Source organism: Podarcis gaigeae (assembly GCF_964106915.1).
Source record: "Podarcis gaigeae genome assembly, chromosome: 4".
NCBI lineage: Eukaryota > Metazoa > Chordata > Lepidosauria > Squamata > Lacertidae > Podarcis > Podarcis gaigeae.
The window spans coordinates 55,973,602-56,000,935 of NC_139677.1; the positions used below are offsets into that span (position 1 = coordinate 55,973,602).

Genomic DNA, 27,334 nt, shown 5'->3' on the forward strand with positions numbered 1-27,334 from the left:
TCTCATCTGACTTGAAATTTAACAAACAAGTATCTTGAGCCAAATACAAACATTTGCAAAGCATTATTCTGTCTCGGCAGTTCAGGATGACAGTTTATTTTTAAGTTCATTTCAAAAGCTTTTTGTCTTTCAGCGTTTTTTGTTTTTTAAGAAATAGCTCAGTGGATAGTTTTTCTCCTTTGTGTAGTGGTGGTCCTTTTGCAGCCTAAAAAAGGATAATTGGTTCTATTATATGGTGGGGAAATGCGGCTGAATCTCCAAAGTTACCCTCTCACTGCTGCCTCCTTGATAATGGTAGCAACTGAAAAGAAGGGCCTTACAGGGCAGGGTGGGGGTACTATGCGCGAGGCTTGTTCCAGACTCTGAGCAGATGGTGGCAATGATTGCCATCCTCTGTTGTCTAGCTTTTCTTGCCGTTGTGCCGGCACAGATTCACCTGGACCAACAGCCCTGGGATGCTCGCCTGTTCCATATTATTGCTTTTAACGATGAGGGATTCAAATGCATTTTTCTCCACAAAACACTCCAGTTGCAAGAAAACATTTGCAACACTCAAAATTACAAAATGTTTATGTTGGAAATGTGTAATTTCCCCCTTAGCTAGAGTGACAAATGTGACAAGTGTGTGTGATGCGATCGTAGAAGCATCATCACGAGCACTTATTAGATGGTGCCGATGACAAGCTAGACAGATGCAGAACATTTTATGAACTAATTTTAAGTTCTTTTAGGGTTTTTTGAGGCTCTGAGAGTTTCTCATTGTCTGTAAGTATTCATCTAGCTCTCAACCAGAAAGGCCCATTTCCCCCACAGCAGAGCTCTTTAAAAGGAAACAGCCTTGCAGTGGGGAGGAAAACTGTATTGCTGTTTTCCAACATTTGTTTGGGGGATCATCCTGGTTCTGTCCTTTAAAAATCATTGGGGCACCAATGGACACAGCAGTTGCTGTGACTCACATACAATTGCTCTGCTAGCCCCTTCATTCCCCTCCTATAGTGAGTCAAAATATTTGCCCTATGAAGTTGGGTGGACAGGAACAGAGGTTGGCTCAGAGCTCATAAAGGGGCAGGCACCAAGTGAAGACTTAGCGTTTCTACTACCCACAATGGACACTGGTGCTCAGGGAACAAGAGTGGCATTCCGCTATCTAAAACATGATCAATGTATTTTCCAGCAGTTGCACCAGTTTCTCATATAGCGGCTGGTTAGAAATAACAATAAAAAATATTTTGAATATACAGCCCTGTGGTGTGCCACATTTTGATGACATTGTAGTAAACTTTAAAGACATCTAAAGCCTAAGACCTATTTCCTTTGTACTCCATCTCTGAAATCTGCATCTTTTGATGAAACGAACTGGCAGCTTCTAGGCTTTTAACTAACAGGCTGACGCTGCTTTGTCATTCCTGATTCTGGATCCTGTCTCGTGATCAAAAGAAAACAAAAGGAAAATCTGTATCAAAGCTATCATCTTCCAAATACTTGTGTATTTCTTTAATTTCTTGCATGTGAGCTGATCCCAAAAGGAATTGTGCTGGGTACTTAATGTTAAGCATATGCATATACATGTTTATAGGATCATGGCCAAGGAGATATTCATTTCCCCATATCTAGTTTGCATTTGCTGTCAGAAAGTTTGTAGGCCTTTAAAGCAGTGTGCTCTGGGAGCTCTCCAGATCTTAAACATTTTGTGATGTTAATTACATTTAAAAGCTATTGGTTTTACAGACAGTTTGGTTCCCTGCCAAGCTGTGTCTCCAGCTGAACCGTCTTGAGTTCTGTTTTATATCACTGCATTGGTATTGTCAGTCTTCCTGTCCCAAATCACCAAACTCCAGGTGTGTATCTGACTTGTCTGCATTCTGCTCAGGGTTACACAAACTTTTTAAAGGCTTAAGGGCTTCAGTGCAGAGCACAAGGCCTGGTTATACTCATCTATGTGCATCTTGACCCAGGGGAAGACCCTTCAAGATTTTCAATAGCAACCACAAGGAGTTAGCACTGGAATTTTCATCTGTGCCTGAAATAGTTTATTTTTCAATCTGGCAATTTAAAAATGACACACACATAGAGATGCAGTGGGTCTCCACTAACCCACAGGACTGGTGCTCTGGGAGTTGTTGCTTTCAACATTTGTCTATATTAAAAATATATGCTTCTTTTAAATCATTGTCTACCAGGGCTATATTTGTGCTGGAGTACCAACCATCAATTGAAGCTGGCTTCTGTAGCTCCAGTGGGCTCATACAAAACCATAAATGACACATAAATAGTTTGGAGGAATGCTGCACACTTTACAGCCTTGCTGTGTTGTGCATCTATTAGCACAATCATAACAGTGTCACTTCAGAGTAGGTCCAGTGCCAAGGGCCTTCTGGTGGTTCCCTCACTGCGAGAAGCCATGTTACAGGGAACCAGGCAGAGGGCCTTCTTGGTAGTGGCACCCACCCTGTGGAACACCCTCCCACCAGATGTCAAAGAGAACAATAACCAGACTTTTAGAAGACACCTGAAGGCAGCCCTGTTTAGGGAAGCTTTTAATGTTTGATGGATTACTGTATTTTAATATTTTTTTGGAAGCTGCCCAGAGTGGCCAGGGAAGCCCAGCCAGATGGGTGGGGTATAAATAATAAATTATTATTATTAACTCCAAGAACACACCCATCAGCACAGTGACTCTATCACCAAACCCTAGGATCAGACTGCTTGGCAGATTTAAATATTTCCTTTACACTACAAAGTTGCAGTGCAATCCTAGAGCATATTTACTCAGAAATAAGTCCCACGCTATGCAGTGTGGCTTAACCCAGAAAGGTGTGCATAGGACTGCAGCTTCATGGGGAAAGTAAAGGAATTAGAAGTTCTGAAATTTACAAATCTGCACAATTCAGGCACAGACTACCATTGTTTCTCATTTCTTCTCTTCAGCACCATGTAATTGGGGGCGGCGGGGGGGGGGGGGAAGTGTTTCAGTCATATAAAGACTGCAAATAGACAAGTCACCAACCTGTAGTTACAAGTCATAGAGCTTGCCTGCATCCTGCTCCTAGAATTATTTATTTGTACATGCATTTTGCCTGAAGGGTCTGAATTGGGAGATTGTGTTCTCTGTAGTGCCCTGGGATTTCAGTCATTCTGTTTAGAACGACATGAGATTCAGCCACAGCAAAGAAGCATCAGCTCTGTTGCTCTAGTAACAAAGCGATGGACCCCAAGGTCAGTTACACACATTAAATGGCAACTGTTGTCACTGTGCAGACCATGTATGTGCCTGTACAGACACTATGAATAACTACAGGTTATCTAACTAGCTTCCTCCATGGCTAGATAAATGTACAGTAATTATTCCAAATACACTGAGTGCGTTAACATTTGGCTTTTAAAAACAAAATCAAGTTTATAAATAAGTTCCCTTAGACCTTGAAACACAACTCTCCCTGATAAGCACATTTGCTTCAACCAAAGCTGTGAATGTGTTCTTTCATAGCATTAACCTTTTGCTTAATTTGATTTTTTCCCCTGGAAACAGAGGTTTCAGTAGACCTATTCTATTTGCATTAACCTGCATTAATTAAATAACCTATTTGCATTAATTTTATTTAATCCAAAGTACTTGAATGTCCTTGATTGCTACATAGGAAATTATTACTGGCGTGACTGATGATTCTGTTGCTTTTCAAGGATGAACATTCTGGTTTGGCCACAGAGATCCTGTGAACAGGAATTTTCCCATTAAAAACAGAAGCAGCAGCTCCATGCAGACATCCTTTTGGACATGCTAAGAACTGAGCTACAACTTCAGGCCACTTCCAGATTGTTACTATTTGTGGGTATGATTCAATTAAAAGTGGATTTGGTGCTCTTGTGCAAAACCCCTGATTACAAACAACAAATAACCCCAGGACAGGAAAATACACCATATTTTGTGCAAACGAATCAGGACAAATGCTCCATAAACAGGTTGTGTGAAAGAAGCCTCAACTGAATTAAATGGGAAGTGTTCATCATAGAAAGCCCTATGCACACAGAGCATCTGTGAAGTTCTGGATAAGGTGCGTGAGATGAGAAAGTCAATGACTAAACAGGATGCTTTGTTAAATAGATAAAATGTATTGCTGTGAAAAAGCAAACTATGAAGTTAGGGGAAAATAACCACTGAAGGTGCTCAGGGATTAGGCCTTGGGTCTGTTTCAAGCAGGGTTGTGGTTGTTGTTTTTCCATGAGTGACCAGGGGAAAGGAAGTAGAAGTGAGTTGATGAAATTTGCAGATAACACCAAGTTTGCCGGCATTGTTAATACAGAGACAGATTTGGAAGTTATGTAGGAGGAATGGGATGATCTCATGAACTGGAGTAAAAGAAATTTGATAGTACGACACATATGTTATACATCTGGAGACCAATACTAAATTTTGTGTATGTGTGTCAGAGACTTACCAGCTGAAAACCACGAGAATAAGAAGGTATATTGGACTATGAGAAGTGTGTTTGTGTTTTTAAATTGTTAAATTGAAATTCTTCATCAGTGTTGGCTCTGTAGACAAGAAGCTCTCAGTGGTCCCTCTTGCCTGATTATACAAACTTCCTGGCTGCTGGTCCAGCATCAGAGGTCAGCATAGTTGGGCACTTGCCAAGGGCTGGGGGCTTAGAAGGAGCCATTAACAACCCAAACCTGCTGATCATTAAGGATCAATGTTCAGTGCTGGGTGCCCCTGCTAGGGCTCTGAGAAGCACTACTGCTGCTTGCTGCATCCAGCCTCATCCCTTATCTTACATTCCAGCCCAGAGAAGCAGCAGCATGGGATTCAAGCTTCCCCTTGGCTCTTATTCATGGCAGCCACCCATCATTAGATTATCCTAAATGACGTCAATTGGTTAGAGGATGATGCTGATAATGCCAAGGTTGCAGGTTCAATCCCTGTATGGGACAGCTGTATATTCCTGCATTGCAGGGTCCCTTCCAACTCTATAATTCTATGATACCATCAATGTTGAGTTGGGTAATCTACATGGTGGGCAGCCACTGCAAATCAGAGCCAAACACTGACTTGACTTTAATTCAGAAGTGCCAGCAGCAACAGAACATAGCAGCTGCCTCCCCAGCAAACATGTCCAGGGTAAGCAGAATGACTGGAGGAATTGGTGGTGACATCACACAGCAGCACCATGCAGGAATCCAAGCTGGTGCTGGGTGAGGACCTATCAGCCGCACCTTACCAAGGACCCACAGAAGTCTGGCACCAGCCCTGCTTGCTGCTCCTATTCCCTTGCCTCTCCTCTCTGCTTAATGTGGTGTCAGTGTGGTGTAATGGTTAAGAGCGATAGACTCATAATCTGGTGAACTGGGTTCGCGTCTCCGCTCCTCCACATGCAGCTGCTGGGTGACCTTGGGCCAGTCACACTTCTCTGAAGTCTCTCGGCCCCACTCACCTCACAGAGTGTTTGTTGTGGGGAAGGAAGGGAAAGGAGAACGTTAGCCGCTTTGAGACTCCTTCGGATAGTGATAAAGCGGGATATCAAATCCAAACTCTTCTTAATATGCACCATCTCCCAGACGAAGAAGGCAAGGCATGTGGTGCTTACTGCTCCTTCTCCCAACTCACTTGCTCAGCAAGGGCAGCTGAACCGGCAGCAACAGCAAGTAGTAGTACGAGGGGGTCTAGGAGGCTCTAGAAATTAGTAGTCAGTTTCTTACTGGGGTATAGGCCTTGGCAGTTGCCCAACATTGTCAAAGTCTGGCACCATCCTTGTGCTGCATGAAGGTAGTCCAGAGTCTGCCTCAAAAAAAAAGCTGAACATTGAAAAGAGGCTTAAGCATCTCCATGGGAATGTGGAGGCCCTGCAAGGATGCAAAAGCAAAGAGATCTTATGCTGCTCCCTCTGCTTCCCCTCCCTGTTTGCCATCCCATTCCAGGATTCAAGAGAGAGATGCACCACCAGTTTGTAGAGCAGGAAATAAAGAGTCATCGGGCATTATTCAGCACTGGTTCTGCTGTAAATTTCTGTAACTCCCTGATGAAAAAAATAATTTGGTCTGTATGTCTTAGGGGAGCAGGGGTAAGAGAAGTGCAATTAAGTTCATTTGTGCAAGAAAGCCCCCTTGTGTATTGCCAGCATGGCCTTTTCAGCTGTTTATATATGATGAAATCTCTGAATATTCTCCAGACCTGGTATGTGTTCATTCAGCATACCTGGAAAGTTGTGCGTAATGTCATTTTGCTGACACAATGCCTGTTTAGAAGCCCTTAAACTATACGTAAACCTTGTTCTCTAAACCAGCAAAATGGCTGTCTGAGTGCTCAAATTGTGGTGAAGGCAGTAGCAACAAGCAAGAGGAGATGTTGCCTGGCACCAACACCCCACATATTCAGTGGTGTGTCAAAGTGTACTTGTCAGCCAGCAGGAAATTGGCTATTGGATGCACTTTCATTACAGAATTACATCCAGCACAGAGAAAGAACTAAAGAGAACCTGCAGGCTCCATATATTGCTCTAATACATCTCCCACCATCAGACTTTGCTGGCTGAGGCTGATGGGAGTTGTAGTTCAACAACATCTTCAGGGCCATTGGTTGTCCATCCCTGCCTTAAAGCCTGGCTTATATGAAGTGGAAACAGGTAATATAGCACACTGCACCACTTCAACTGAGAGAACCATTTTGTAAAGTCCCCTTACCTTAAAAATAAAAAAGCAAGCAACAACAGCAACTAGTTACTCACTGCAAGTAAAAACCTAGCATGATAAGGAGGAAGAATGCAACCTAGGCCATTCCCTACTGTGCTAGTTTTCTTCTTAAAGGAAGAAGTTTTGAACAATGTGATTCCACCACCTGCTCTCTGAAACAGTACAATACCATCTCTTGATTTTGCCACCCAATTCCCACCTCATTCTGTTTAAAGTGTACAGCCCACTTAGACAGGGCTTGTAAAGAGTTCCTACATCAAGTAGCAGGATCTACTCCAAGCAGTATTTCAGTCATCCACTTGCCCTCCATTTGCTTTTCTTGATATGTTATGAAACTGAAGCATGCTTGTAAATTAACTGGGGAAACTACAGCAGCATAATGTATTAATGGTTGAGAGGATTCAATTGGAAATAAAAACACTGCTTTAGGTAAATGTGGTGTACTGTTACTTTACATCTTACACCATTTTAATTCCTGTTTAGGGTGGGCCCAAAACATTTTGCTGCCTGAGGCAAAGTGGAAATTAACCAAAGGCAAACCAAGTGATTTTGGTACCTGTTCCTGAGGCAGAAAATTGCACAAGTAGCTTTCCTTCTCCTCATCAGAAATAACCTCTCTTTCATAATGCCTCAAATCCTTTGACTCTCAGTTCATTAAAATGTTGGGCTTCAGTGAATTGCTTTAAGGCAATTCAATACAATACAACTGTAAAAACCAAAAGAATGGTTGACAAACAGGAGGATTTGAATATAAAAGATTACCGTCTTGAATCAAGGACCCAGTCTAGATGGATAAGGAGTAGAGCAGGTCCTACTTACTTCCCCAGGAACTCAGATCATTCAAAGGTCATTGTGTATCTTGAGGGGAAATTCTGCTCACTTCTGCATACCAGAGATAACAATCCTGCTAATTGTGTACATTGTGGTCACTTACCCAGGACCCAAGTTTGCCAGGGGTTTTTCCTTTGTTTCTCTTTTCATCTCACTTCAGCGTCTTGATCATCTCTTGAATGTGTAAACAAATCAGAGGCTTGAGTCAGTTAAGCACTTATTAACTAAAAATGATTGTTCATGTAAACAAATCTTGGGTGGCTACTGAACTCATCTATGCTGTTCTATATCCATGCCCTTCCATGGACAGAAGCTGATCCAGACAGGCTGTTGAACCTCATTTCAATACTGGTGATGAGACAGTGTCCTTCACTGCAGGCTGGCTTAAGAGGTTCAGGGCAAGCTGTGTGGCACAGAGCTCTGTTCTTCAACTTCTCACAGCCACTCCCAATTCTTCAGCGTCTGCTGCCTAAGGCAGCTGTCTCGCTTTGCCCAATAGTAGGGCTGCCCCTACTCAGTAGCAGCAATAGTAGTATGGTACAGATCCACCAGCAGAGCATACAGGTTGAGTTATAGCACTCTTTAAAACAACAACAACAACAACAAGTATTGCATGGTGAAGCCACTTTATAACTAGACTTATTCATTTGGTGTTTGGAGAGGGTTTTTGTGAATACTTTCATGCGTTGTGGATATCACACTGGTCCACTTCCCAGACGAACTGGATGTGGCAACTGTGAGTAAGACACAAGCGTATTGCATGCTGGAATCTTTCCTCCATCCATCATGCCAAAAACCTCTTGGAAAGGTTAACTTGAGGTGAGCTGCTGCATAATAGATGTGTGGAAAATGTGAAAGTTCAATCCTCAAACCAGCACAGGAAGTAGTAAGTAGGGATTTTCTGTACCTGCACATATTTTTTTGTACCTCAGTAGTTGATCATTAATAGGAAAGAATAGCTGCTGCAGGGGCAGCAAAGATAGTAAGATCATATGCATCTATGTCAACCTCTTCCAACAGCAATCTCTTTACTATCGATTCTATTTACAATCAAGAAGTATATAAATTATGTGAAATAAAAAATAAGAATATGTATCTAATAATAGAAATAACATTTTTATACAACATCCATTTTGGCCTGCTGGCTCCATGTTCTCCCTAATGTATTATATTTGGGTAAAAGGAATGCCCCATGGTAAACAAGCCTGTTAGGCAAAAGACTGTGGATCAACATTTTTGGTTTGCCTCTGTTTCTCTGATAAACTGCTATTGTCACAAAAAAACACAAAAAAAACTACATGGGTGATGCTTAGAGAAAACAGAAGTTAATCCGATTTAATACTTTTTTTCCCCAAGGAGAAATGCATGCAATCTCCAGTAGTCTTAAATCATCAGGGATTACTTTAGGCTCCAAAGAGCAATGAAATGCTGTCCCAGCTTTTTAATAAGGAAGATTTTATGGTTTTTATAAAAATCTAATCAGATTGCATCTGCTGGAGTTTGGATATTTAGTTTGGTGTAGACCAGGAATAGAGAACCTGTGGCCTTCCAGATATTATTGGACTCCAACTCCCATCATCCCTGACCATTGATTTTTCTGGCTTAGGCTGATGGGAAGTTGGAGGGCAACAGTAGACTGATCATGTTGTGGAGGTGGGGGAATGGTTAACAAAATCAATCCTCCGGCAAACTGGGAATATCCCCTCACCCAAATTTAGGATATTCCACCATTCTTCAGCAGTTTCTTTTCCTTTGAGAAAAATAAGTGGCTCACATATATGCAAAGTAAGCTTTAATAATAATGTAACAAAATAACATAATGAGAGAAACGAAATACGGCAACATGAGGCAAATCTGAGGCAAGAGGCAAGAAGAGGCAGTTGGTCCCATTAACTGATAATCTTAATGGAACACACATTGAAGTGAGGGGCTGATTCTGGCGCAAAACACACAAGCCCTGCCCACCAGATACCAAGCACTCTACTATTCAAATTAGCACCGGTATTTTTCTTACAGATATGCCTCAGGAATTTCGTCTAGAGACCCACATGCAGAAATCTGCTTCTATGCATGTATGGCTCTAACTGAAACAATAGATTTAGTGGGCTTAAATGTGCTTCACAATTGTGGCCAAAAGGTATAAATAAATGGCAGGATCGCCAGGAAATCTATAAATACATTGTGCTTTTCACGTATTGTGTCACCAGTTGAACATCACTAGGAGAAAATGTTCTGTCTCAAGCTGTAACTATCTCTGATGATGCCTGAGAGGAAAGAAAGGGGAAAGTGGTTCCATCTTGAAAGATTACAGGAAACCAGAGATGAGTGTAAGAGATTGAACAGCTCTGTTGCTAGGTTATGGATTGTTTTCTTACGACAACAGTGAACTTGAATACTAATACTGTGCATTAATATAGCAGCTTGGCTCATTCTGAACAAATATATGTAATATTGAACTGTGGAATATTCTAACATTTCACGGAATCTATTCTAGGACAATTCAACAAACATGCACATATAATTCCTGTAATTGTGTCAAAGAAGTTCCATACCCTCTTTGTACACAGTCAGCAATGGGAACATTATAAGATGTTTATGAGCAGTTTCTGTTCAGTTTAATTTCCTCTGAGAAGCAGTTTTGGAGATTGTAAATAGATTTACTAAGGTTGAGCTTCACCTGTCTCCTCACCATATTCAGGCATGGACTTTACATGGACCATATATAGGCCATTTCAAATGCTGTTTGAAATTGCTAGGAAGCTGCACATTGGCAACTGGGGATTTGGTCAGGGTAGTGGTGCACCCTGAGGTCTCAAAAATTAGTGGCATCCTGCATGATGCCAAAAAATGCCCCCCCACCTCTCACACTCCATTCTAAATCATAGTTGTGGCATCCCCTGCATCACCCCCAAGGCTCCCAGCGTGACCAAACCAGTTACGCTCCCCTAAACCCATCTCTGGTCAGGGCTTGTTTTTCAAAAATTGTAAGAATTAGAAACTTGGAGATCCCAGTAGATTTTATTTTATATTTTTTTAATCTCGTATTGCGAACTGCTTTGAAAGGATGGTGGTTCTGAAAAGCAACATAAGAATCACTTAAATAATACAAATAAACAGCCTAAGGGAGTTATTCATTATGCAACCCACTGATGAACTCGCTATAATGAATAGACAGTTGTAACTGAAACTTTCTACACACTTAGGGCATGTGTACGTTAGTGGCTTTAAAAGCAGTGAGATAATTCATCCCTTGCATTTCAAGTCCAGAGTTTTACATTGATATATTGTATGCAATATTACCTGATTTGTTTCTCCTCACCTGCAATATCCCCGTCAAAAAAAACTCCTATTCAATGGAGCTGTCATGTAGGCGTGTGCCACACCTCAGCTGAACCACAATTTACATTTTCAAATCAGTTGGGACCTAGTTTGAGGGGAAGTGCATCAGACAAGAGTGTTTCTTAAGAAACTACAAGATCAGGCATAGGCAAACTCGGCCCTCCAGATGTTTTGGGACTACAACTCCCATCATCCCTGGTTAACAGGACCAGTGGTCAGGGATGATGGGAATTGTAGTCCCAAAACATCTGGAGGGCCGAGTTTCCCTATGCCTGTACAAGATACTGATATACTCGTGCTGTAGCAATATCAAACACTAGCAGTGGGAGCACACTGGAGCTGGAGTAAGCAGTAAGGTGTACGCAGCCTTACTTCTGAGTAGACCTGGATATAGGATTGTACTGTTGTAGGGTCAGTGCCATCGGCAGGCACAAGTTCTCCCTCAGTGCAGTGGTGGCACGGGATTGTATTTTTTATTTTTTAATTCTAAATGTCCATTGACATATTAGCAGAATTTCAGTGTTTACTTTTGTAAAACTGAATAAAGCCGTTTTTAAAAGCCATAGGCAGGAAAGTTAAAATTTTAAATCAGCATGCATATTACTGTATCATTTGTAATATTTTGACAACACTGTCCAAGATGTTGGGACACACGATGGACATGGAGACAACTGAGGGAGGGTACAAAATTTTCACCCTTCCCACTCAGCTGAACTAGATGGGCTTTATTATGATGTTGTTGTTGTTGTTGTTGTTGTTGTTGTTGTTGTTGTTGTTGTTGTTGTTGTTGTTGTTGTTGTTGTTGTTTTAAAAGATATTTATTGAAGTTTCCAAAAAGTTATATAAAAATAAAAAATAACAAAAATACAAACAAAACACATACCACAACAAGTATAATTTCAATCCCTTATTTTCTTATACCTTACTTTCCCGGCCTCCTCATACCTCCCCTTTCTGTATTCCAATTTCTAATTATTTAATTCAGCAAATCCCTCCCATAATTTCTATTGATTTTCAATTTTTCTTTTCTTAATTATATGATCATTACAGCTAGAAACCACTTAATTTCTAAACCAACATCGTTCTAACATTCATTAATTTTACAATGTTTCTTAAGATAGTCCTTGTATTTCTTCCAATCTTCTTCCGCTGTCTCTCTTCCCTGGTCTCAGATTCTTCCGGTCATTTCTGCCAATCCCATATAGTCTATCACCTTCATCTGCCATTCTTCCAAGGTGGGTAGGTCTTGTGTCTTCCAATACTTTGCAATGAGTATTCTTGCTGCTGTTGTAGCATACATAAAAAATGTTCTATCCTTCTTTGACACCAATTGGCCGACAATACCCAAGAGAAAGGCCTCTGGTTTCTTCAAAAAGGTATATTTAAATACCTTTTTCAGTTTGTTGTTGTTGTTGTTTAGTCATGTCCGACTCTTCGTGACGCCATGGACCAGACCACGCCAGGCACTTCTGTCTTCTACTGCCTCCTGCAGTTTGGTCAATCTCATGCTGGTAGCTTCGAGAACACTGTCCAACCATCTCGTCCTCTGTCGTCCCCTTCTCCTTGTGCCCTCCATCTTTCCCAACATCAGGGTCTTTTCCAGGGAGTCTTCTCTTCTCATGAGGTGGCCAAAGTACTGGAGCCTCAGCTTCACGATCTGTCCTTCCAATGAGCACTCAGGGCTGATTTCCTTAAGAATGGAGAGGTTTGATCTTGCAGTCCATGGGACTCTCAAGAGTCTCCGCCAGCACCACAGGGCTTTATTATACACAGCTGAAAATCCAATACAAGTTAAAATGGCGGGGGCAGGGCGGGGGTGGAATGCAGCATTTGTATACATGTAGGCCAGAATGTGTACATCACATTCCTATATCAGCAGACTGCAGCAGCAAACTAACTTCTACGTATATAAATATAGCTTTAAAGACAGCATTTCCTGCTGTGCCAGCATGTTGCTATGTAAAACACTCAGGGATGGCCTCCAGCACAGTGGCCTGTTCTAAATATTTTCTTTCACTTCAGGGAAGCTTTTCAAAACCTTCAGAGCTGCTTCAGCATCTGATTGATGCTCCAAGCAAATTTCTTCAGCCCAGGTGTTGTTTCTGCTTGGTACCCATCTGCTGCTTCAAGCATGATAGGTGGGGCACATTCAGTAAATAGAAGGGGAATTCTTGTTAAGGGTACCTGCTTCCTTGGGGCAGGGGAGAAAGGAAATTCCTTTAGGGATTAATTGTTTCACAAGGAAATGAAGGGAGTGAAACATATTTTCATGTGTGTCAAGTCCCATTTTTGTAACGTGACTTCCTGCTTTACAGTCTTTAGAGCTTGTTAAAAGAGTACTAAATCTGACCTAAACTGCGGGAGGCAGTGGAAGGCAGAAGTGCCTGGCGTGCTCTGGTCCATGGGGTCACAAAGAGTCGGACACGACTAAACGACAACAAATCTGACCTTCCCAAATGTGTGGATTCTTCAAATCATGGCAAGCAGTCTAGTCAGATGCAGAAAGATCCAATGAACACAAAAGGGGACTTACTCTCAGACAAGTGTGCACAGGACATTGGCTATAGCTGACCAGTTAGGAGAATTTACACAGAACATTTTACAATTCTTACACTATGGAAAAACCATTAGTTTTGTGCACCTTTTAAAGGATTTTATTTCCTAACAATATGTTTTGAAATTGTCAAGCAATTGCAAGTAGTTAAGAACATCAAACACATCCATTCTTAAGGAAATTAGCCCTGAGTGCTCACTGGAAGGACAGATCATGAAGCTGAGGCTCCAATACTTTGGCCACCTCATGAGAAGAGAAGACTCCCTGGAAAAGACCCTGATGTTGGGAAAGATTGAGGGCACAAGGAGAAGGGGACAACAGAGGACGAGATGGTTGGACAGTGTTCTCGAAGCTACAAACATGAGTCTGACCAAACTGCGGGAGGCAGTGGAAGACAGGAGTGCCTGGCGTGCTCTTGTCCAGGGGGTCACGAAGAGTCAGACACGACTAAATGACAACAAGTAGTATTAATTGCAACTGCATGTAAGCTAACAGGAGCGAGCCAACAGTAAATCACACTGAGCAAGTTGGTCTTAAATCTTTATTAGCAAAAACAGGATCTGCACAGGAGTATTTGGCCTAATGAGGACAGCAACTCTTCTCCAGCAGGTCTGGCCTCCGTGAAGCAGTTGTTGAGACTGAAGGTCCCCTCTTCTCCAGGGTTTCCCCCAAGCAATTTGAGACTGTGCCTGCATGAAGCTAACTTCTCCTCTGTCCTCTTCATGCCTCTCCTGGTTTTGGGTGACTGAGGGGGGAGGGGAGCTCATCAGAGCAGCAGGAGCCTGTGCCTCTTCAGCAGCAGAACTTACCTCTGCCTCTTGGCTCTTCTGCTTCAGCTTCTGCCTTTGATTCTGGATTTGTCTGCCACAGATTCCCACTGCTCACTAAACCCTGTTAGGTTTTCAGCTTCTGAAATGTCCTCCCAATCTTCTCCCTCTGACAACTCATCATTGTCCCACCACCAATCCCCTGGCTCTGAGCCTTATTTCTTGGGGGTCCCCAGCTATCATACCTCTGTATCAAACCAGTCTGTGACATAAACAGTTAAGAACAGTTAAGTCCAGGAAACACGAGTTTCTATTTTATTGTTTTGTCCAAGAAAGCGTGTCTGATAATCAGATTTGAAGATCAGGATTTTTAGTGTAATTCTTCATCCCTGTAACCCACATTCCATTCTAATTTCCCACAATGCATTGCTTTGGGACACTGGAAAATTTAAATGGCATTGCTCAGTAGCTCTTCTGTTATGTTCTAGAATTAGAGTGACAGTAAGAGCAACAATGAAGTGTCCACAGGAGAAAAGCAAGAACTCAAGATAGAGGAGCAAATTTAGAGATGCAAGAAATCCCACATTCCCTAGGCCTGCATGCCTCAAAATACACTTACTCAATGAGCTGTCTCATTGAGATCAAAAAGATGGCTGTTCATCTTTATCTTTAAAAGCTGCTTCCTTATGTCTCTATGCCTCACTATGAGCTGTCGTGCTCAGGGTATGTCAGTGACAGAAAGCAGACAGCGGTTTTGGAGTTTTTCAACCTCTTCTCCCCAGCTCAGAACCAGCTTTGAAAGGAAGAGGGGAGGAAGGAGGTAACAGGTATGTACAGATGGCAATTTAAGGTAGATTTTATGCATCCTACGTGTGCATGCTTTCCGAGTCGCCCACACAATGTCCTCATCTTAGTGGCAGCCTACACTCCCTCCGTTTAATTCAGTTTTTTCCTGATACATGGATAATGCAGTAATTGGCAGGGGGGACCTCCAACATAAAATGTAACGTTATCTGAATGTAGATGCAGTGAAGCACCTTGTGTGGGTAGGTTTTTCTTTTAAGTGTGATGTTCTGCTGGATGCTGTTAATCACCCTCTCCTCCACTTGCTTGTTGCAGACCATAACCAACCATTCTGTTTGTAATAGCTGCAAGGAAAGAAGCGTGTTTATTTCCACTGCTTGTTGATGATGGGACATTGTGTGTGTGTGTGTGTGTGTGTGTGTATAAAACAGCCCTTTTGTGCAGAACTGCTTTTCCATTGTACTGAATAGGGACAGATTTATTTATTTTTTGATTTTTTAATTGAAAAAAATGGGTGTTTCTTTCTGAACCATAAAGACTTGAGCTTCAGAAATGGCCACCAGCGATTTTCCTACTGATCCAGCATTTAGAATGTTCCTCCCTGTTCTAGGGAATTATGGTAATTATCACAAGCAGGTTTTACTTCACCTCCTACTTAGGGTCCAATTAATGTATCTGCCTGGCTATTTGAATGGCAACAGTGGAAGGGTGGCTATACAAGCTGCTTGTGTGAATTGTCTTGCCAAATGGCACAGTCATTTTAGCAAACTCAAATCCCCTCCATCCCTCCAACTGGGAACAGCATAAGCTAAAATGAACCACAGAGATGCTTCTTTACACAGATGACTTGCCATAAGGATTTGCCTTGATGTGATTGCAGTGCCACGTGGCCACACACACTGCAGAGTGCCACCGCAAACTGGGTCTACAGTGCCTTTCATATAGAGCAGAAGGGAGGACTGGAGACACCTTTGATGACAGAACATTGGGCAAGAGTTTGGGTGAAGGAGCAGTTCTTTATGTGGAACTGCTAACTATTATAATAGTGATTTTGCTTCAGGCTTGGTTGTGGACTGAAGACGATGGGCTGTGTTACTGCATCTTGGGAAATGTGTCGTGCAAATTGCAGTAATCACAAAATGGATTGTTAATTTGTACAGAACAGTACGGTTCACACAAATGGCACCAGCCAAACTGAGTGCAGTTGTACTATGAATCCCAACCGTATCCCCGCTCAAAGTGCATTTGCATGTGGGCTGTTAGCAAGTGTGAATCAGTCCTTAGGAAGCAGCTTGTAGGATACATTGCATACGCAGTTATACTTACTAGCGTAATACTCATATTTCAGAATAAAAACAGATTCAGCAACAATGTTATTTCATTCTGCTATTACATGTATTTACCATTTGTTCACAAAAAATACAGCTCTCTCTTGCTTCCCCCAACGTTTCATTGGGTTCCAAATAAACCTGAGTTGATAGTTCAAGTTAGTATTTGCAGGACATTCAGGTACAGAAGTCTGAAGCATGCACAGAACGGTATGCTGATTATTAGTGCCTTAATATTGTGTTCTATGGGGAAATGCCACCAATTATATTTTATAACTTCACAAACATCAGTGGTGTATGGGTCCTTATCAGAATATTTGGGGTTATTTTGAAGACACTACTCGAAATACTGAGAGGTTTTTCAGAAAGCATAGTTGAAGCACACACAAAACATGCCACAATCCCATTTCAACAAGGTATTTTTTGTTTACATTAAGCAGTGTTGTAAACTTGATTAAACTTACAATGCAGCTTGCTTTGTCTAAGAGGGGTTATGTGGATAAAAATGTAAATGAAATCATCCAGTGGCAGGGATAATAGAGGCTCATAATGTAGTAGTTTCTGGAACACCATGACCTTTCAAAATTCATTTCTGAAGTCTGAAAACCCTTAATTGTGTGAAGTCAAGTTCAAAAGGGCTAGAACAATCTCAGGCAGCTGAAATTGGGTGGCCCTGGCTAAGAATATGGGCATTTCTCCCCGTTTCCCCCCCCTAGACCAGCTGCACATGAACATGCCCGCACATGGTATGTGCTTACAATTTTTTTCTGGCACACAGTAGGATACTGTTCTTTCATGGTGATGAATCTGAAACATTTTCAGCCATTCAGGCCTATGCCAATGCGGATATTCATTTGACACAAGCACACTGCACAGTTTCAGCCTGGCCTGCTCCCATACTTCTCCTTGGGCCTAGTTTTCACAAAGAGCAATGTATTAAAACTTGCACAACTTCAGGCTATGCATGAGCTTAAAAGCAGGCAGTCTTCTCTTGTTTGTGCTAAACGATGGTTTTGCTTAGCATTACATGTGAATCGGTCAGTTTGTAGTTGGATATAACATGGCACTTGTGAAAATTCAGTGATCTGGACTTTAAACTGCAAGGTAGTCAGTGGCACTGTTACTGGATTAAGGTACCACTACCTTTGAAGCAGAAACAACTGTTCTCATGCATATACCTATTCCTAAGATGGTGTTACAACCAATGGGTGCTTCTACTTTGGATGTACACATGCACAAGCAGGTGGATCCAATTTCAAGATGGCTGCAGCCAAAAAACTGCTAGTGTTCCTGACATCCTGTCCACTGCTGTTCTTCAGTCCTAACCTTTTAAGAAATATTTGGTGCTGAGCTGAGATTTTATGTGTATCAACAGAATCTCAGCGGGAAAAACCTGATTATCTGATCTTGGGGTTTCTTAAAGAAGGCATCAAAACGACTCAGAAACATACCTTTAAAAACAATCTCTCAATAATTCCCCCACCCAAAGCACTTATTCTGATTTGTCTTTTATAAAGGCATTAACATCTAGATACTGTGTATGCTAAAGAAGAGGGGAAGCACATTAACCGTTAGTGACAATCTGCCACCATGCTAGTCTAATGTTAACAACTATCAGCAATCCTGTATACATAACATGTGCTAGCAGGGAACAGGTAAACCATAGAATAGTCTTTGGTTAAAACCCTGTAAATTAATAGCAAATTATTTGCACAAACCCCTATTTTCTTATTCAGACATTTTCTTTACTGTGAAATAAAAAGAGCTGCAGAGTACAGAACATGTTTGCCTTTTACGAAAGTTAATCACAGTTCGTAGCACTACTAAATTTTTGATGACAACTGCATTACCATTCCTGCCATTTGCAAATGGCACTGGAGCTAGCAGATGTGTCCTTTGATAACTCTTCTGAATGCAGTGCAGAGTTTCTCAGCAACACTTTCAAGTATGTCCAATGCTGTTTTGCTAAAACTGAAAGTATACAATTTTTCTAAAGGCAGTTTCACAGAAATGGCATAGCTATACAGATGACCAGGTGTTTGTTTTTTTAAAGCACAGCATTTAGAAATATGGGCTATTGTCTCATGATGAGGAGGAAAATGTGAACAAAGATTTCCTTACAGTCAAACTAGTTCTGAGATGATAATGTCTCTTTATAGTAGCATCTCTTAACAAATGAACATTTCCTTTAGGAAAAATATAGAATGATTTTAGGTGTTTTGGAATTATTAGACAGTAAAAACTGCTTCAGTTATTAGCATCTTGCTCTGGTTTTTGTGCTTTTATGCCAAGTCCTTTCAGGTCTGTTTCTTCTTCGTCTGTACATGACTGAAGAGAGCACATTTGCTTCAGAAATATGAAAAAACTTAGTTTTCCTGTTTTTGAGTAAAACGAATGGTGCTTATGCCTGTGAAACAGAGAACTATTGCCTGACAAGTACATCAACCACAGCTTTACAAACCAGAGGGCAATTCAACAAATTCTTCTTTCACTGTCCAAGCAAGTTGTTAGGTCCAGTGGTCTGTTGTTGACATAAACTTATGTGCAATATTAGAACACAGCCAAAAAGTATCTGCTTGGCAAGATTACACAGATCTTCAAAAGTAAGTCTTTACATCACTTGAAATATTTGTCCTTTCCCACCAATGACACTAGTCCTAGGCCACTGAAATATGTGGCCTTGTGATTTCTTTATTGAATGTGATAACAAAATACACAGGAAAAAACATTTCACTACTTCTATGGGAAAGTCCCAGAAAACGGCACTACACAAATTTAGATTTTCAGAAAAGTCACCTCAGCACTGGCCATTTATAGGGTCCATTATATTGAATGAAATTTGTGTTGGGCTCATTTGCTGCAGCTGAGGCATTCTTGCTTCCAGCGTCTTCTCTGTTGGTGACCCTACTGACTGATTCCTTTTCCGCATCATCTGTCCAATACCCATCATGGGGAATCGACCTCTGCTTTTCACACAGTTAGGGCTCCCCAGAGGATTAGAGGCATTATTTAGCTGGGTTGGAGAGACAGCTTCCTCTCTAAACGAACTGCTCTTTTCATCATATGTGAAGGACAGTTGAGTAGGATGAACTGGACTTTTAGTAGGACTGGGAGAAGTTCCCCCTGGCTTGAAGAGCGGAGACAATGTCCTTTCACTGGAACTTCTCCGACCAAAATTGACTGGCGAGCTTAGCATTCGATACTGATGCGTGGGAGAAATTTGGTCTATTTGGTCCTCTCTGTCGCCGGTTTCAAAAGAATGCACAATGTTCAGAATTAAAGGAGAATCCAAATTCTGGCTGCCAGGGCTTGAGGGCTCTTGCTGAGGCGAATCTTGCCGCTTGGTGAGCCTTGGGGTCCTTGGAACAGGTTGCTGGATTTCAAGGTATTCCAGAGAATAGGAGGTGACACAACCTGTCTTGGCTGTAGCTGATTCATGGAAGGGGCTCAAGCCACTAGGAGAATCTACAAAACAATTTTTTAAAAGAGTCAAGAAAAACCTTTCATGGATCCCCCCTCCCTGAGACAAGGCCAGCTATAAGTCATCAAGTGAGAAACCGCCTGAGTGAAATTCAAATCCTAAACATAAACATACCCCCAGAACAATACAGTAAATACAAGTTTAATCCAAAATGTGTTTTCCCTTAAGGTGTGTTATCCTGCTTATTCCTTCTCTACTTTGTCTTACACTTTGCCTGCCCTTTGTCATTTCCCTTCCCAAGCTAATCAAACCTAAACCATTATCCGGGACAGAAAGAAAGATAACTGTGCATTAAGAAGTTTGAATAGAGGAAGGAATCTTATCTGAAAAGCCAGCGATGATTCAAACATACTGGAAGTCAGGAAACAGAACATTTCAGAGCATGCAATTATCCCCAAACACATTTGTCTTTCTGGGATGCATCTTGATGTTGAGTGCTGTAAGTCAACTGCTATTTCACAACTTATGCAGCAGTGAATGCGTATTTAAAACTGCCCATGCATGATGTGGCTAAATGTGACTCACTGATATGTATATCTGTGCAATACACCTAGTTACGAATACATGCTTTCTGAGTTTATAATGTACAGTTTTATATTTACATGTAAACAATATTAAGTGTACATGCAAAAAATGTAAAATATGGAATGGACTTCTGCTAAAACCATGCTCTTAACAGCTATTCTTTGTTATGTTTGTGAACGGCCTACAGCGCTAAAATGAATTATAAAATCAAATGGCAGAAAAAGAATATGAGTGTGGAGCAAGGCCAAACTTAAATGCTATCCCATGCTTCCTGTGGAACAGTTTACATGACAGGTCTCCTGTCATGGCTTCCCCATGGAATTCTAGCCTGATAAGAGTCCTGAGAAAATATCATCACCCTCATTAGATTACAATTCCAGGAATTCAAATATTCTATACCCCCATCTCCCTGCCACAATTAGGATTCCCTAGGGAGAGATAGTATGTGTTAAACAAGTTGATGGCTGTTATCCTATGCATCCTTACCGGGGAGTAATCCCACTGAACACAGTGGGACATATACCCGAGTAAAGATGAACTGAGTCACACTAAAATGCTGCAAGCCTATATGCACTGACCTGGGAGTAATTCCTGAACACAGCAGGGCCAGCTTCTGAGCAGATATGTACAGGATGGCAGTGAAAGTCTGTGATATGCCCTAATTTTCTCTGATCTGCAACTTACAAAGCAAGTCTAGATCACATCAAGAGCTGGAAAGATGGCTCCACTTACCTTTGTCTGGTGCACCACCCTGGGTAGCTTTGTGATCATTCAGCAGAGCTTTTGTAGTCTGTATCTGTGTCAGAAGGCAGGTAGGAGGTTCTTTGTAGGTGGGGGAATTTTTCTCAGATTTCTTCAGAAGTGGGTGAAGAGGCTCTTCCTTCGTTTCCTGTTCCTTGACCTTTTTGTCCTTCAAATTTAAAAGCACATAAACAAAAACGGTTTGGTTTGTTGGAATCTGCTTTAGAAAGCTTCAAAAACAGGTTAAGTAAAAACACTGCTTCTTAACAGCATTCCAAGTTTGAAAAGGCAGCATTAAGTGAATGGAAGCAAGTTCATCAGGCTGGAAAAGGCACCCCAGCCCTGTTTTGGGCCTAGCAACCTTGTGTCCCCTTTGGATCCCTCTCCTTCCTGCCAGTAGTGGAGTTCCAGTAATTTGCCCCCATGTGACTTTCTTATATCTTCTTTCTCCCAAAACGCAATTCATGTGTCTGTAAATGGAGGTTTCATATCATACCAGTAATAGAACTAGGATGGGAAAGTAGGAGCAGCTTTGGTTGGGTGGAGCAGAAGGAAAACGTCCTGGGAGGTTGGTGGGACTTACAGCACCTCAGGTCTTGAGCTGTACCACCCACCACCGACAGGGATGAACACAAATGGATGGTGCATCAAGCTAATCATCGTAAATAATTGGCCAAGAAGTGAAAACTATGTGACCCCCCAACTGCTATTGAAAATTGAAGGATTCCAGAACACCAAGGTTACAATCTGACACGCAGATTTATAAAAGAGGATACCCAGGTTTCGTATGCTCCGAGATGAAAATAAGGAGCATCCATCAACAGCCTTGAAATCTAGCACTTGGTAGCGATTGGCATGTTATCAGCTCTGATTGCACAGGGAAGGATGCTAACTGAAGTTCAGCAAGCTGTCGGACTAGAAGCTATGACAGCATTACAAAGAATTACCTAGGATTAATAACAGTTGGTATAATATTTTATGTAGCACTTTCAATGTAAAGCATGCTTTATAATTTTTATCCAATCCATCCTCATGACAAGTGTTGGATATTGGTCACTATGATTCCCATCACTCAGATGGTGACACAGAGATGTCTCACCAAAACCACTTGCACTTTGGATTCTGGTATCTAGTGGACAGAAGAACCTTCTTTTGCATTTGTTTTTCCCATTATTAAAATGATGCGGAAGAATTTTCTGCAAAGTGCAGGAGGACCCTAGGAGCTATCTGGCTGCATCTCCATAGTAACGCTCTGATGCGCTTTCATGTATCTCTTACGTTCAGAAAAGCTCTTTGCAAGTGGATGTCCGTAGCTGCAAGCTCGGCTGAAAAGGATGTTTTGTCTGGCTGTAGTAGCTGAAGAACACTGAGATGTGTGTCTCATTCACATGTCTGTATCAAATGAAATTATCAAGGGGCCCTTAAGACATGCTACCAACAACTGCTGGTTTCAACTACATACATGTGCTGATGATAAAGTTTTGCAATTAGCCAGAACATGAGACACAATGGAAATTGATTCCCCCTCCCCCCTGGCATAATTATTAAATCTTTATATGATCAAATATCTTAGGAGTCACACACTTTCTATTAGTTTTTGATTCTATCCATTTGGGCTGGGTGTATGTGCATGGGCACACATATTTCTGTATGTGTGTATGTATGTATCTCTGTATGTATCTGTTGTGTCTATATATAGATGTACATTTATGTCTACATACAAAAACACACACATACACGCCAGCAAATGATTTTGAAAAAATGTGAAGCAAAAATATTTACTGGCCCAATTAATTTAATAAAAACACAACATCACAATTAATACCATGGCTTTAACAGCAATCTTCGAAAAGTATTCTTTCTTTCTTTTTTTTTTTTGCAAGTATTGCAAGTTAAATTACAGCTGTGAATGTTCACATCAGTCGAGTTACAGAAGAAGAAGGAGGATAAGCTCTGCTCTCCTTCAAGAACAGAGAAGGAAGAAAATGACTGCATTTCTGGACTGTTGCCAGAGAGAAGCTATGTCCTAACCTGGTTGCTAAACAACACCGAATTGGAGGTTGACTTCTAAAGCAGAATATCTATTTTGTTTTTCAATGAGCTATAACAGTTCATTGTTTTTAAGCTCTTTTTATTGTATTACTTCTATGAAACAATAGAGGGGCAATTCCCAAACAAAGCAAAAATGAAAGGGGAGCTAATAATTACATTCATGAATTAAAATTTTCTGGTGCCCTGCTATATTGTCCAAATATTTAGTATTCAAAATAGCCTGTTGCCTGATATAGACTCCATTCCCTGGGATGTGTGCACCACCAACTCTGTGTATCCTTACATCAGCTTTGCACCTCCGTACAATTGCCCTGTATGATCAGCACACTCTCTCTGAGCCGGAGCCAAAGAGCTGGATCAAGGCTCTTGTGATAAATACATGGCATCAAATACAATGGTTCCACTTAGGTAAGTAGGGGGTAATTAGGGAACATGGCATTACAGCAAACGTTGGGCAAAGTGTTCTCTGCCATTGAATTATTCCTTAAACAGAATCTGTTTTGGGAAATGCTGAAACCGCTCTAAATGAAAATAACAAGCTGTGGTGCAGCATTAGCAATAGCTTAACAGTTGCTACTTTAAAAAAGAAAAGAAAAGATATCAACAGCATCTATTGTCGACTTGTATTGACTTTGTTTCTAAAAATGGGGATAGTATTATTTCCCTTTATTTATTTATTTATTTATTTATTTATTGAATTTATATCCCACTCCTCCCTGAGGATATATTCAGCATTTGCCAAACTGGATTACCCCATGTTGCCCTGGCATGTTTTGCAGTGAGTCATATGGTAAGTTTCCCTTGCACAGCCATCCTTCAAGAGACCTCTGGGCATGACTTTTTGTTTGTACTCTTTGTTGAACCAAAGTTGAAATAACAGTCAAGGGAAATGCCCAAGTATTGCCTGGTTCCAAATAATTGTAACCTGGTTTACCTCGTAGGTGTCCTTGTTTGACTTGTATTTTTCTATCCGACACCAATGGTTCATGTACACATTATCGGGAGCTTCTGTCTTCTGGAAGGATAAATAATAATTGTAAGGTATTTGTGGGGAGAATTAGAGCACAGATTAGTTCAAATACTTGTTTAAAAGAATTGCAATCACTACTTCCAGCCTAAATATTGGGGTGGCCAGACTGGAATCTACTGGTGGGTAGGTAGGTGATTTGCATAGTTTGGCAAGTTCTGGGTTAAGAGCATCAACATCTAAAAGGCTTCCTCCCTATTCTAAATTAGGCTGCTGAAATAAAGAATGACTCATAAAAAGCCAAGAGTGGAGTTTTGACCTGGGCTGAGCATATGGTTAGTACTACTTTGCGTTCTGAAAATATGTCCTTTCCCAGAGTCACTAATTTTGCACCTGGTTCCTCCTCCTCAGGACATTAGTGGGGAAAAATCAAGTAGATCCCACAAGCCTGAAGTCTGCCCTCCTCAGTTATTATTTGACAGTATAGTCTAACAAAATTACAATCTTGTAATTGTCTAGTAACAGGTTAAATCCAAATAACCATGGTAGGTAAACGGGTATAGGACTGTAGCCTCAATCTCACAATTATTTTACTTCAGAAATTGCTGAAAATAAATAGTCACCTATACATCTTCTTAACATGCTTCCCTTCCAAATATAATCATAACCAGGGATGCATTTAACAATTCTTGTTACTCACAAAAATAATCACCTTCAGGTAAAACGGAAACCAATCAGATGTTGATAAACAAGCACTAACCATGGGAATTAAATTATTTTAAAAATGCGACCAGTTTCCTTGATGCTTGAACTGGAAAGCCTCTAGGGCGTCCAAATTCTCTTTTAAACAAGAAACACCCAAAAGGCAGAGGGCTTACAAGCAACTTCCTCATTAATTGCACCTCTACCTACTTTAACAGAAAAAGAGTCAACCATCATGTAGCTCAAAAGGACAGGCTAACAATTCCTTCCTGATAATCTTTTATATAGCTCTGAGGTAGCACTGCTGGGAGTTTGGACTTTTCAAAGAAGACAGAGATAACAGAGGAAAGTGCTCTTCATTATTGATGGAACCTTCCTCGTATGGAAGAGGATAAAGACTGGGCCCTCTCAAAGTGTGTCACAGGTGACAGCTACAATCCATTTCTTTAATCTAGGAGTTTCAGATTGAGGTGACAGTAACTGAGTTATTGTGCTGGTATTCACTGTCTGATAGAAATCTATCATGGTCACAGAAGGCTGGCGAGTGATTTTCTACAGGCTCACAAAGCAACCTGGTATCACAGCGAGTTATTAAGATGATAGCTATTTCACTTTGAGGAATGTAACCAGCTTCTGGTACACCAAATTGCTTTTATGAACTAGTTCTGATACTTTGGGTGTGATAGCGATGCAGAAGAAAAAAAGATTATTTAAACTGAGATGTTCTGAGGAGAAAATGTAATAAGGAATGAATCTAGCAAAAATAAAATCAATATTCCCCCCCCCCCCCCATGCAACTCTTGCCTATAAGATGACAACATGTGAAGAGCAATTCTAACAAAGAGCCCAGGTAGTGCAGGGCAATGGACTCAACAATACATCTGCAGCCCTGCTGGAAGGGTGGAGTGTAGGGTTGTTGTTGTTTATTGTTGTACCAGCACCATGTTGGCGCAGCTGAGGGGCTTGAGGATGGGGACCACTTGTGGATCCTTAAGGCTTTGGATCTAGTTTCGGAGTTTTCTACCTGGCTAGTAGCCGCCTTCTCAGTTAGCAGAGGCCAGAGGAGACACAAGGACTCACCATTCTAACCACACACACCCCAACAACATTTGGGCTTAGCATTCTGGCCTCAGTACGTTAAATGGCTATATCAGTTAAAAATCTGACCAAAAAATTGCTTCCAAATAATTGTCTTACACACACACACACACACACACACACACACACACACAATTTGTTAGTACAGGTATGACAAAACCTGTGAACGGCAGGTACAATTTTGAAAAGGTACTCTTCCCCTCCCCTTTTGCACTTAAATTCAAACTTATATCAGTTTTTTAAACTGATTGATGAAATAATACTCTTATGATGAATTAAGGTTTTTGTTTCCAACATAGGGGACAGCCCCAAAATGACAGTTATTGCTACCTCTAAGAGTAAACTCAGGTGCTGAGTGCCAAAATGACGTGGCGACCGAGAAACAAGAGGGCGGTATCAGAAGGCTCAGTGAAACCCTGACATTTGCAGAAATACAAATTACAACTGTTTAAAAAATCTTCTCTCTTTTAACCACCCCCACTGTCCTTTATAGCTTATAATCTCTTGGAGGACATGGCTACCTGATTGACAGCAGGCGCATCATTGCCACTTATCTGGATGTTGCAGGAGCAGCAAGTGAAGTCAAGGCAGTGTGGCAAACTGGCAAGAGTGCCGGGACTGGCTTTGTCGGTGAGCCTGTGCTGACTGACCTTGCTGCTGCTCTGCCCTGGTAAACGGCAATGCTACTGCCGCTGCCGCCGCCGAGACACTGGCTCTGCCTCCTCACCTCTTACACTGGAGACCTCACTTGTAACTAAGGCTGCATACACACTATGCCTTTAAAGCACATTCAAAGGGCATTTCCCCCCTCAAAGAATTCTGGGTTCTGTAGTTTGCTATGGGTTACTTTGAATTTCAACTGAGAGAGGTAAACTACAGCGTCCAGAATTCTTTGAAGGTAACAAACTGTGGAAGATTGGCAGATGAAGATGATGGATTTTTTGGAGCTAGTCGACTGGAAGAGTCTGCAACCAGAAGGAGGGGGATTACCAAGAGGAATTGATGAAATTTAAAGACCATTTAGTTAAATACATTAAGTTAAATTAATTGGAAAAGCTTGCAAATACCAGATAGGCTTAGGATCTAAATATGAAATGTGATAAATTAATATGTTGGAATGCCGAATGGGAATGAAAGAAAGATGCTAAGTGATTTAAGTTAATTTTATGAGAATATTGGTTTTGGAAAACCCTTAAAATGATATACACTTAAATTCAACCAGGGGGATACGAGGAAGTCATTTAACAATGTCAATAAGATTGGTTTAAATAAGGTTATGATTTATGTTTGTTTGTTTATTTGTTTAAAAAATTCTGGAAAATCAATAATTTTTTTTTTTTTAAAGGGAACAAATGTGCTTCGAACATGCTTTAAAGGCATAGTGTGTATGCAATTTACCTAACTTAGCAAAACAGTCCCTATATTAGGGGGAAATTCATACTTTTGTTGTATATGCATTGT

General features: G+C 41.1%; 1 protein-coding gene and 1 long non-coding RNA gene across 2 annotated transcripts in view; both read right to left on the bottom strand.

The window, feature by feature from the left end:
- Positions 1-5,546: 5,546 nt before the first annotated feature.
- Positions 5,547-8,477, bottom strand: LOC310843932. The gene is made up of 3 exons (XR_014563795.1): positions 7,852-8,477; positions 7,619-7,689; positions 5,547-6,675 (listed from the first exon to the last, which is right to left on the bottom strand). It is a non-coding gene; the product is annotated as an uncharacterized lncRNA (long non-coding RNA).
- A 7,875-nt stretch (positions 8,478-16,352) lies between these two features.
- HUNK (hormonally up-regulated Neu-associated kinase) overlaps positions 16,353-27,334 on the bottom strand; it is a 57,071-nt gene continuing 46,089 nt past the window's right edge. The window contains exons 8-10 of the mRNA XM_083736672.1: positions 24,041-24,121; positions 21,046-21,223; positions 16,353-19,772 (exon numbers count right to left, since the gene is read on the bottom strand). Of these exons, the coding sequence (XP_083592798.1) occupies positions 19,105-19,772; positions 21,046-21,223; positions 24,041-24,121 (927 nt within the window). The 3' untranslated portion in view covers positions 16,353-19,104. The remainder of the gene's footprint in view (positions 19,773-21,045; positions 21,224-24,040; positions 24,122-27,334) is intronic.